This window comes from Ovis aries, chromosome 16, assembly GCF_016772045.2.
Source record: "Ovis aries strain OAR_USU_Benz2616 breed Rambouillet chromosome 16, ARS-UI_Ramb_v3.0, whole genome shotgun sequence".
Classification (NCBI taxonomy): domain Eukaryota; kingdom Metazoa; phylum Chordata; class Mammalia; order Artiodactyla; family Bovidae; genus Ovis; species Ovis aries.
The window spans coordinates 2,333,639-2,345,931 of record NC_056069.1 but is presented as its reverse complement, the minus strand read 5'-3'; the positions used below and the strand labels follow the sequence as shown (position 1 = coordinate 2,345,931).

Here is a 12,293-nt window from a genome sequence, read left to right as displayed (position 1 = left end):
AAGGGAGCTTAGAATGAACTATCTGCCCTCGAAACACCTCAGGGATGGGATGGCCCAATTGGGTTTTATACTTGAGGGGTCATGATGACCCCTTTGAGAGTCTGATGAATTCTGTACAGCCTCTCCCCAGAAACTGCATCACCACACTTGAAGCCAGACTCAGGCTTAGAACTCTGTTATGGCTTGTAGCCCAGTCTGTTCTTTTCACAGAGGCAGCGGCTGAGCCCACTGCAGCATGTGACTTACGTAAAGCCCCATGACCAGTTAGAGGCAGGCTGAGGGTGCAGCTCGCCCACCCTTAGTCCAGGGGTCCTTCCGGTAAGCGGCTGCCTCTAGTGCCTTTAGGTAACAGACACTAAACGCCCCTGTTCTACTGGGATTCTGGTAAAAGCAAGCATTGAATTTGAAAAAAAACAAAACAAAACAAAAAAAACCCTGCTAGTTAAGTCTGTGCTTTTTGCATGAGAACAAAGGAATGTAACAGATTAATTTTGTTCCCAAGGGATAATTGACCAGAGTTTCCTCCCAAATATTTACATTTTCACATAGAAACTGTACCTTAGCCACAGCTTGCCATGCAGTTCCTCCTGTGAGCTCAGTCTAAGGCTGGCCTCCTCCACCTTGTCTTTAAACAGGGAGTCCCCACCAGCTGCTGCTATGACACTCGGGCTTCCATGAAGTGCCCAGCACTGCTCAGGGTACTCGGGGGGCAAGGACAAATGACCCTATGACCATTTTATAGCTTGGAGAACACACACACAGATCAGAATGTGATTTGGAACAAAAACACACACATGGGAATATATGAGCCGAATCCCTGGAGAAACTAGTTGTTCTAGAAGCGAAGAGGAAAAGTCTATTGCTGAGAAAGGCTGATAAGGTAAATGCCTGGTGGAAAGTCAGGAGCCGTGGGGCTAGGTATGCAGGCTGAGAGATGGCAGGGAGGCCCTGCAGGTCTAAGGGGCAGTCAGCAAGGCCTGGAAAGGTGCTGAGGCTGTGGTTCTCCAGTCCCTCCCACTCATCGTCCTCTGGTCTCAAGTTGCAGTGAAACTGAAGGCAGGACGAAGTCTTTTTTGTGCTCAGGAAGATGAGCCCAACCTCAGCTTGGCTTCCAATGTGTATATGTTTTGGAATATATATATGCATAGGAATATATATATATTATATATACACATATGATATATGTGCTGTGCTGTGCACAGTCACCCAGTCAAGTCTGACTCTTTTCGACCCCATGGACTGTAGCCCACCAGGCTCCTCTGTTCATGGGGATTCTCCAGGCAAGAAGACTGGAGTGGGTTGCAGTGCCCTCCTCCAGGGAATCTTCCCAACCCAGGGATCGAACCCAGGTCTCCCGCATTGCAGGCAGATTCTTTACCATCTGAACCACTAAGGAAGCCCAAGAATACTGGAGTGGGTAGCTTATCCCTTCTCCAGGGGAACTTTCTGACCCAGAAATCAAACTGGGGTCTCCTGCATTGCAGGCGGATTCTTTACCAGCTGAGGCACCAGGGAAGCCCATAGGATATGTATGTCAAAAAAAGGCTGTATTCTCGCCCAGAAAATTCCATGGACAGAGCAGTCTGGGGTGCCACAGCCCATAGCGTCGCAGAGTCGGACGTGCCTGAGTGACTGAACACACACGTTTCAGTTGAGCTCCTTAGACCGTCTTCCTTAAGCCACCCGGCAATGCTATCAGGATTTCCAGGCTCTAGTGCCCACCTTTCCTCACCAAGTTGCAACCTCCTGCTGCTTCTCTCTGCACCCTTTGACTTTAGAGAAACGCCCAGGGCTCAGTGAGGACCCACGTGACTTTGGCCTGAGTGTGATAAGCCCGTCATTGCTCAGCAGCTGATGGTGTCACCTGTGCCTGGGAAATCACGACTATAACTGTCCACTTTCATGGGCTGCTTCAAAGGCAATCATCCAGGCCCTAGAGCTGACTTTCCCTGAGACCTACAGAGAAACGAATATAAAATACAACAAAAAAACTTAAAGTTTAGAGAGTCTCTTCCAAGAGAGTTAGCTGTTGCGAAAAATAAGCTGTTGTCTCCGTACACTCGACCCCCAGCAGAGACTAGCCCAACCCTGACTACCCCTTCTCAGGCACAACTTAATCTGCCTTCAGTTAAGGGGCTTTGTTTGTCTGATTTTCCCATCAGCATGGCCTTGGAGGCTGTGCCAGGTTATGATGAGAGGAAAGTTTTGAGTATAGGCACCCCGAGAACGGGGCTTCCCAGGTGGCACAGTGATAAAGAACCCGCCTGCCAATGCAGGAGCCTCAGGAGACGTGGCTTCTATCCCTGAGTCTGGAAGATCCCCTGGAGAAGGAGATGGCAACCCACTCCAGTATACTTGCTGGGACAATCCTGTGGCGGGCCCCAGTCCATGGGGTTGCAAAGAGTCGGACACGACTGAGTGACTGAGCGCACACCCTGAGAACAGAACTAGCGGTTAGCCAGGGGCATCATAAACGCTCCTAGGGTTTAGTCTGACTCTTGGTGATGCTGGAAGTGCAAAATGTGTTTATTCAAAACAGCAGGCTCTCCCATCCCTCTGTTGCTGTGCCCACCTCATTTCTTCTGCTTGTGTCTGCTGTGCAAAGACATACAGGGAAAAAACGCACTTGCCTGAGGAGTCTAAGGACCTTGAGTGGGTCCTCAGACGACAGCTTGCTGGCCACATGAATTGTGCTCCCTGAGCTCAGTGTCCTCATCTGGAAAGTGGGAGGAGCCACTGTGAGGACCACTGTGAGGCTTGGCAGAGAGAGAGTAGATGCACGACGCCCACTGCCAAGGAGCCTCTACACACCACACTGCCCCCGTCACTCCGGCAGGAAGAAGACGACTATGAGAGTCCCACTGACGATGCGGACGTGGAGGACGACGGGGACTATGAGTCCCCCAACGAAGAGGAGGAGGCGCCTGCGGAAGACGATGCCGACTACGAGCCACCGCCCTCCAACGATGAAGAAGCTCTGCAGAACTCCATCCTGCCCGCCAAGCCTTTGTCCAACCCCAACTCCATGTACATAGGTAAGGGCCCCGGAGCCCAGCCCCAGCCCCCGTTGATGCACGGAGGCCAACACCCATGCAGCAGAGAGCATTGCATGCTGATGCCAGCTGACTGGCTGTGTGGCTTTGGGCAAGTGACTCCACCTCTCTGGGCCTCAGTTTCCTTATCTGCGAAATAGGACAATAATAATACAGGCCATATAAGTTTGCTGTGAAGTTTAATATTTATGATTTGCAGCCAAACCATTGCTGGTGGTAGCTGATGTCAGGACTGAACTGCTGCTTGAGGGCATTTGGACGGAACGGCTTATTTGGCGTGTTCCTTTGTACTCAAGTACTTTCCTGCTCCTCCCCGTCTCGGACCAGTTCATGATCATGTGGCACTGATACCCACAGGTCGTCAGGATAAAAGCAACAACGCTGAATGTGCTTTGACCATAACCCTAAACATTTTCAACAGTGTTTAAGATTTTCATTGTCCGCCTGTTCCTGTCAGCACATTTCTCCCGTGCTCATTTATTCAGTCATCCATTCAACAAAAATTACTGGTCTCCTGTTATCCAGGAATCATTTTAAATGTTGAAATTCAAAATTATCTGGAAAGAAGACAGGGCTTACGTCCTCCCAGTGGTGGTAACAGAAATAGCCACATACACACGTGCATACTATCATGGAGTAAGCCAGACAGTTGATGATCAGCACAAAAATTAATACCACGAATCCTTTAGGCTGTAGAACACTTGGCAATTTTAAAGTCATTTCAAATTTTGTCAGAATTTCGTGTTTTGAAGCACCCTGTGTGATACAGATGACAATTACCAAGCCTGTTGCATATTTAGGGAAACCGAGGTCCAGAGAAGAAATAGGTAACTGTCATTGAGTGTCCCATACACGCCAGTTATGAGCACTCAGAATGAATGAGACAGCAGACAGTCCTCACCCTAAAGAAGTCATAGTTCAGTGGGTGAGGCAACAAAATGATGGAATTAAAGCATGATATATACTTAGGAAGACACATGTGGGAGATGAGGCTGAGGCTATTCCTAGTCCGGGCTTGCTTCCCTGAGGACATGATATTTCAGTTTCAATTTAAAGGATGAGCAGGAGTTGTCTGAGTGGGGGTAGAGGTGTAACGGGAAAGCACTCTGAGCCATAGAAATGGCCGTGCAAAGGCACTGAGGCTCGAAGAAGGTCAGAGGGGCTGAGAGATGGCTAGGGTGGGTGAGGTGTGAGGTTAGGCCAGGCTTGCCTAAGCTCTGAGCCCCATTCCCTGTGGAGGAGCGTTGCCTCCCCAGGGCTGAGACTGGCTGAGGCAAAATAGGTCGGGGCACAAAACGCAGGAATTACTCGCAGTCCTGGCCCGGCCTTTCGCCGTCAAAGAGGCGGAACACTGTTACTCTGCCAGCCTGGCCTGGGGATGCTTCTGTGATGATCAGAGAAATGTGAGTTTCTGTGCAGAGCCTGTGGTTTGGTAACCGGAGCTGCTGACTGACTCCTCCCTTTAAGGAAGGAGGAAGTGGAGGGGGAGGACCACGCAGAGCACGTGTGAGGGAAAGAGCGGGGCCTAGAGCAGGAGCCTCGCGAGCCGCGACGGTGGACTTGACCCTGGGCCGGCAGCCGGGTGTGCCTGTGCGCGTGGCTCTGCATGCCACGTACACGTGTATACACACGTGTGCCCCTACACTTGCCTGCATACGTAGGGGAGTGTCTGTCCACTTTACAGCTGTGTCTGAAAACACTCCCTCGTGGTACTGGCTGAGTTCATTATCAAGAGGCTTTTTTTGTTGTTTAAATGCCTTCATCAACAAAACCTCTGATAAATACTCAGTCCCCAGAGGTGAGGGGAGAGTTGCTTCAAGTATAAGAGTAAGATGAACTGGGCAGGCACAGAGAAGGCAAGGGGCCAAGGATGCCCCACCGTGTACGGCCCAGGTGTGGGCACATCTTGGCCACGCATTGGGTGATGCACCAGGCCGGTGGCCCCACTCACCTGGATGCAGAATTTCTCCTTCCATTTGAATGCCTTTATTTCCACAGACCGCCCCCCAACTGGGAAAGTGCAGCAGCCGCCTGTGCCCCCACAAAGGCCGATGCCCACCCTCCCTCCTTTGCCCACGGGCGGCCGGATTCACCAGGTAGGCGCCATCCTTTCTCTTATGCTACCTCGTGTCCACTCAGTGACTTCCTCTGTGGACAGAACAGACTGTAGACATCTCTATCCAACTGAAGTCAGTAAGGAAAAAATTACATGCAGGCTGGGGAATTCATACCCAAGTACAGCGGGCTTTTGTGGGGGATGAAATACTAGTGATTTTTATACACAGCATAATGCTTTTTATCACTGGTATTTTCTCTTTACCATAAACAATATAAGTTGTTTGTATAATCAAAAGTTTCCTTCTAATATTCATTGTGCTATTATTTCCCACTTTTGAAATAAGTGGAAACTGTAAAATAAAATCTAAGAGGAACAAGCAAATGGTGGTCCTAGGCCGTCTCTCTCCTGAGAGGAGACTGGCACCACCTGCTGGCCAACACCTGAAATTCCATGGACAGAAAGCCTGGGACCAAGGAGTGCGATGTGTTGAATCCAGGGAGACAGGGGCAGCAAATCCCTGCTCCTCTTTCTTCAGGCTTACAGCTCCAGATTCCATGGATCAACTAAGCAACAGGCACACCTCATTTTGTTGCATCTGCTTTACTGAACTTCACAGATACTGTGTTTTTAATAAATTGAATATTTGTGACAACCCTGCCTTGTCAGATGATGTTCAGCATTTTTAAGCAATATTTTACAATTAAAATATATATGTTGCTTTCTTACACATAATACTATCACACACTTAATAGATTCCAATATAGTATAAATGTAGCTTTTGTATACAGGGGAAATAAAAAAAAAAATGTGTGACTAGTGTTGATGAAAATCCAGTTAGCAATCAAACTAAGAAGATTAAAAGATAATTTTATTCTAACACGGGGGGCAGACTCTCAGAAGCGCTGAGAACTGCTCCTTTAGTCAGGAGCTAGAGATTCAGTTTCATACATTTCTGAAAGACTCATGTGTCATACTCTATACAGAAAGTTCACCAGAGCTGTTTTGGTCAGGTGCGCAGAGTAAGCCTTTAGGTCAGTGCAACCCCCTGACAGGATGAGAAAGAAATGCTAAACTTAGAAATCACAGTGGTGGTTTCAGAAGGAAGGGACCATTTCCCCCCAAGTCTGTTCATGTCCTCTCGTCTTGAGGAGGTCTGGTTAGTGCAGATGTATACTGCACAGTAGGAAAGGCCCGTCACAGATGGGCATGTACTACGTGTGTTTCAGTTCTGAGTTGGTCTGATTATCCTGCCAGAGAGAAATTTATGATTTTCCCATTCACTAGCCTTGCTTCATTGTGCTGGTCTGGAACCAAACCCCCAACATCTCTGAGGTCTGCTTGTATCCAAAGAGACCCAGAGAAGTTCAGGCTCAGGAGTCCACAGCTGGAAATGTGCTCTCTCCACAAGGACTGCAGCGCTCGGACAGCCGTGGTGAATGCCAGGCGTCAGAGCTAAGGGCCACAGAGGACGCGTTTTCCTCAAAACTTGAAATCCAGACCACACCACCACTGGGACAGTCTGTCTAAGAACAGATGGCTTCCTCCTGCTTTTGCAGTTTTATTACAAAGGGAGCTCATGGAGCTGAATTTATCTACACATGGGTTTTGCTCTTGAAATCTGCAGCTCACTCTTGGGATGCAGAATTTCAGTCATTCAGTCTACAGATACTTACTGAGCAGCAGCGCCCAGCAGTGTTCTGGGAATTGAGCATGAACAAGACAAATAAGGTCCCTGCTTTCATAAAATTTTCATCTGGGTTGGGGGAGATGAATAATCAGCAAGTGAAAAGACGCATAAACAAGGTAATTTGCGTAGTAATGTGTAGTTAGGGAGACAGGAGACCAGGGAAGGTGACGGTGGGTGGAGAGGTGACATCGAGCTGGACAGTGTGAGCCAGCTGTGGTGAGAGCTGGGAAAAGAATATTGCAGGCAGGGGAAGATACAAGCATGGAGATTCCGAAGATGCACAAGCACGAGATTTTGCATGAACCGCAAGAAGGTACTTAGGGTGAGAGCCCAGTGGGCCCTGGAGAGAGGAGCGCACAAAGGTGGTGGAAGGGTGGACAGGAGTCAGCCCAGGCAGGGCCTTGCAGGCCATGGTGGGTTTAGTTTTGTTCCTAATGTGATAGGAGCCACTAGAAAGCTTGGCGGAGGAGTGACATGCAGAAAATGCTCTCCCAGAGTGTGGAACAGGGAGCTCAGTTCACGTGAGAAATGGACAGGTGTGTACCTGTCCATGGGATGGAGAAAAGTGAACAGATTCAGACCTATTTGGGGGTATAAAGCTCTCAGGGCTTGCTGATGGGTTGGAAATGCTTCCTAACATGTGGATTTCTGTTACAGCAGCCACTACCCCCACCCCAGCCCAACCACGAAGAACCTAGCAGAAGCAGAACCCACAAAACGGCCAAGCGTGAGTACGGGGCCACCCTCTCTTGCCCACCTGCCCTCCTCCCCCAGCCCATGCTCTTTTCTGTGAATTGACTTCAGTCTCTTTCCCTTCCAGTCCCTGCTCCTTCCATAGACAGAAGCACAAAACCAGCCCTAGATCGTTCGTTAGTTCCGTTTGACAGAGAGCCCTTCACGCTAGGTTGGTATCTTTCACATTTGTTGCTCAGTAGTAGCGGCCAAGAAGAGCTGGGCACGGGTTGGCAGCTGAACAGCAGCAACAGAACAGTGGCTGACTGGTGGCTCAGCTGATAAAGAAGCTGCCTGCACCGCAGGAGACCTGGGTGCCATCCCTGGGTCAGGAAGATCCCCTGGAGAAGGGAATGGCCACCCACTCCAGTATTCTTGCCTGGGAAATCGCATGGACAGAGGAGCCTGGCGGGCTATGGTCCATTGGGTCACAAAGAGTTGGACACGGTGAAGAGACTAACAACACAAAAGCAGCTATAGTGGCCGATATCAATGCAAGCTTACTGCGTGCTTTTCGTGGGCACCACCTCGTTTACCTGTCGCCACAGTCCCATGCAGAGGGGACTGTTAGAATCATACTCGTTGTACAGAGGAGGAAACCGAGACACGAAGAGGTAACTTCCCAAGGTCACTCAGATGCCAGGTGATGGGGGTGGAGACCCAAGCCCAGAGCTCCTGTCCTGCGCCCTGTGCTGGGCCTGCTTCTCCAGGGGCACCCTCTGTGCACACACACCCATCACATGGTCCTCCTGAAGGACGACGGGCAAGCATTGGGCTAGGAGGCAGAGGCCAGGGAGAGCCATTGCTGGCTGCCTTGGCTGCTGACTGAGCAGCTCACTGACCATGGGGACGTTGCTTCTTCAGAGCTGTCTCCTTACTTATAAGGCGGATGCTCTATAATGAGAAAAGACTTAGTGAAACCCTAAGGTGCTATTCAGATGTCAGAGTTGTCTTTTGTTGTGTGTATCATTGACCAAGCTGTGGGTATACTACAGTCCTTTCCTCCAGAATGGATTCAGAGTATTCTTGGATGGCAGCTACCTCTACTTAAAGCTATCTTTAATTCATTTCTAAAACTTAGCTACAGGGTACTGAGCACTTATTATGGGGCAAGTGCTTCAGCCACCACAAATAAGTTATAGTCATCTCTGGGTATCTCCAGGGGGACCAGTTCCAGGATCCTTGTGGATATGCAAATCCAGGGATACTCAAGTCCCTTATATAAAATGGTGTTTTCATATAACTTCTGTGTATCCTTTCATGAACTTTAGATCATCTCTAGATTACTCATAATACCCAATACAATATAAATTCTATGTATGTAATTATAAATACAATATAAATACACATACAAGGTTGCCAGTGCATGGCAAATTCAAGTTGTGCTTTTTAGACCTTTCTGGAGTTATTTTTTCCAAATGTTTTTGATCTAAGGCTGGTAGATCGTGGGTACGGAGCCCATGGACATGGAGAGCTACTTCCACATCGTCTCTAGTCGTCACCCCAGGCCCACAAAGGGGGGTGCATTATCATCCCCACTTAGCAGATGATAAAGCTGAGGTTCAGAGAGGTTGAGTTAATTTCCCCAAATTGCAGAACTAGGTGTAGGATTTGAATTCGACTTGTATCTGAACCCAAGTCTTTCTGACTTCAAAGTGGATGCCCTGTTCTCCCACGTCTTGCTGCAGTTGGAGGCCCTGGATTTTCCTTGCTGGGGAGCTCTGGGGAAGGAGTTCTGAGCCTTGAGGGATAAGGAACCTGGAATCCAGCCCCACCCTAGCCCTTCTTTAGCTACATAGTGAGCAAAGCATTTAGCCCTTGTGGCCTCTGTCCCCTCTTTTGTCGGCAAAATGTCAGTTCTCGGATTTGATGCTATGCTTGCTACAGTTTCCCTGAACTGCGTCATAGCTCTGCTAGTTCATGCCAAGCTATAACTATCCAAGTTTAAAATGGCCTGTGGCAGAGGGCTGGACACATTATATGAACATGAAGAGAGAGACTGCACTTCAGACTCCAGCCCTTCTTACTGCCATGAGCCAAAGGGTCAGAAAATTGTAATACTGATGTCAAATCTTTCAGGGTCACTTCTTGTACAAAAGTTACCCTTTTAAAATATTTTTGTTTTTATTTACTTTTCTTTTGAAAGACACCTTTTCTTGACAGCACTAGCTCTACCCTTGAACCCCTTATCCATGATGCTTTGGGAGAATTAACCTCTTAAAATGCCCAGACTTTTATCAGGAGGCTCCTAACATGCCCTGGGAATATGCATAAACCGGCAGACGTTTTTCAGAAAATCTATTCAGGTCTAATGATATAAATCTGTTTCCTGGGTATCCCTCTAAAGTAGGGTTTCCATATCAAACAAAAATTTTATAAGTAATGAACATTTTTATACCATCCAACCTACTCGTAAGTAGTCAGCTCTTCACAGTGAGACAAGATTCTTAGGATGTATTATGGGCTGGACATGTATTCAGTCTTTGAGGAATAAATTGTGTCTCAAAAACGCAGCTCCACTCTTACAGGGTGTTGACTGAGCTGGGAGGTGGACGGAGAGGAAGAAAGAGGAGCCATCTAACAACTCTCAGCACCCATGGGTCAGTGCTGGGCTTGTGTATAAATTGTCACCTGATCCTTAGAGCAAATCTATGCAGTTTAACACATAATTCCCATTTTACAGGTGTAGAAATTGAGACTCAAAAATTTTAAGTAACTTGCTCAAAATCGTATAAGATTTGCATCTAAGCCTGGCTGAATCCAGTTAACTAATGCTTTTGTTACATTGAAGACATAGGGTATTACTCCGGGGAATTTCAGACAGAAGAAAAAACACATTGTTTTGAATGACTTTGCAATGCACGGTTCTCAGGTACACCTACCATTTCTTCAGGATGCCTACATGTCATCTGTTACAAAAGACAAGCAAAAGAAGAAAAGGAAGGGAGGGCGAGAAGGAGAGAGAGGGAGAGAAGAAAGTAAGAGAGGAAAACAAAAGTCAAAGCGGAATGCTTTGCAGCCCACCGGAGGAATCTCCTGAAACTCTGAACCCAAATTAAGTTTTTTTCGGGAACTAAATGCAATACCTTTTGCAATGGCAAGTGTGCCGCAGGACTGAGGGAGACTGACCCCTCCGTAGCAGATGAGTTTATTTCAGACACGCAGATAAACTTAGGCTGTACAAAGCAGCTCTTGGCCAATGAAAGAGGCCCAAAGTTTCAAGGAGGCATTAATCCTTTTCAGCATCGATTATATTAAGACATTTTGGAAAGAAGCTCAGAATTCACAGTACTGCTTGCATGTACACAAAGCTGTGTGACCCTTGGGTGAAGTCACTTAATTTGTCTGAGACTGTAAAATTAGGTGCTCTTGTAAGGGACCCTCCAGGTCTAAAGCCTATGATTCCTCAGTGTGTTGTGTGTGTTAAGTCACTTCAGTTGTGCCCAGCTCTTTGTGACCTATGGACTGTAGGATTTCTCTTGATTTCTCTGTCCATGGGATTCTCCAGGCAAGAACACTGGAGTGGGTTGCCATTCCCTGCTCCAGGGGATCTTTCTGACCCAGGGATCGAACCCAAGTCTCTTAGGTCTCCTGCGTTGGCAGGCAGGTTCTTTACCACTGGCACCACCGGGGAAGCCCATGATTCCTCACTGCTTAAGCCCAATTATCCCTCTTAGGGGCTGGGATTCAGTTTCATCAAAAGTTTCAAAGCTTAGCTGTTATATGCAAGGCTTATCTGCTGTTTGTAATTTACAGGAAAGAAGCCAGCGATTTCTGACAAGGTGAGTTTTCTCCTTGTTTTGTTTTGTTTGTTTTTTCTCTGTTTTGTATCTTGCCTTCGTTCTGTGGAAAGTGCCGAGAATACTCACCTGTCTTCCCTCCTGCCTTGCAGCCCTCGGTCCTAGGGGGAAGGTGAGTGACTCTGGGTACCTGTGTGTTGCTACAGGGCATGTGCTGAATGACTCTAGCTTGTTTCTCATCCATCCTTTCTCTCAACACTGCAGGCCTCCTGGGGAGCATTTGCCCAAGATACCAAAGCCCCCATTACCGCCAGCCACGGAAAGGCATGACAGAGGCAGCCCCCTGACAGGGAAGAAGCCACCCGTGCCAAGGTAAGTGTCTTCTGTTGCTTGGGTTGTGGCACAGAACTCCTGCCTTGGATCAGTTAGCTCCACACAGGGGCCCAAGACCATGGTGCTCCTGGAGGGGAGGGGGCTCGTTTTGCCACCAGGGCTTGAGGGATGTTCAGGCTTCTCAGGTTGGATGCAGAGTGCCTGGGTCACTTTACAGGACAAGGCGATTCACACAGAGAGGCGTGAAGAGATGGTTCCTCTGGAGCACGGGAGCAACACCGTTTGTGGAGACCTTCTCAGCCAGTCTGATTTCTGGTTGCATTTTCCTTCCACCACAAGGCACAGCACTGCACCTACCATTTTGTAACCACGCAGGCGGTGGAGAGGATCGCTGTGCCCGGCTTCCTCACTGCTCAACCACATTTTATAGTGGCAGAGCACGCGTCAGCTCTAACATTTCTTACTTTACTATGCAGCCTCCAGGGACCCATTAACCAAATGGCACAAACATCGCTGGGCTAGGCCCAGCTCTGCTCCTTACTAAGGACAAAACCAAGGCTTCCATCAACCTCATCTGTGCAACCAGGATTCAAAATTATGATCCTTGCTTGGCTAATGTGAGGATGAAATCAGGGCCAGGGCCAGAGTGCACTGGTAAAGCCTTAGCAACTGAGTTAATGTTTTAATGG

General features: G+C 48.3%; 1 protein-coding gene across 4 annotated transcripts in view; it reads left to right on the top strand.

Moving 5' to 3' along the window:
• Positions 1 to 12,293, top strand: part of LCP2 (lymphocyte cytosolic protein 2) — a 47,412-nt gene that overhangs the window by 20,441 nt on the left and 14,678 nt on the right. For 3 of the 4 annotated variants that reach the window (XM_012096693.4, XM_060400217.1, XM_042233651.1), the window contains 7 exons: positions 2,837 to 3,035; positions 5,052 to 5,149; positions 7,457 to 7,526; positions 7,620 to 7,703; positions 11,288 to 11,313; positions 11,424 to 11,443; positions 11,536 to 11,643. In XM_012096693.4, coding sequence (XP_011952083.3) covers positions 2,837 to 3,035; positions 5,052 to 5,149; positions 7,457 to 7,526; positions 7,620 to 7,703; positions 11,288 to 11,313; positions 11,424 to 11,443; positions 11,536 to 11,643 — 605 coding nt within the window. The remainder of the gene's footprint in view (positions 1 to 2,836; positions 3,036 to 5,051; positions 5,150 to 7,456; positions 7,527 to 7,619; positions 7,704 to 11,287; positions 11,314 to 11,423; positions 11,444 to 11,535; positions 11,644 to 12,293) is intronic. The other variant, XM_004016859.5, reaches the window with a different exon arrangement.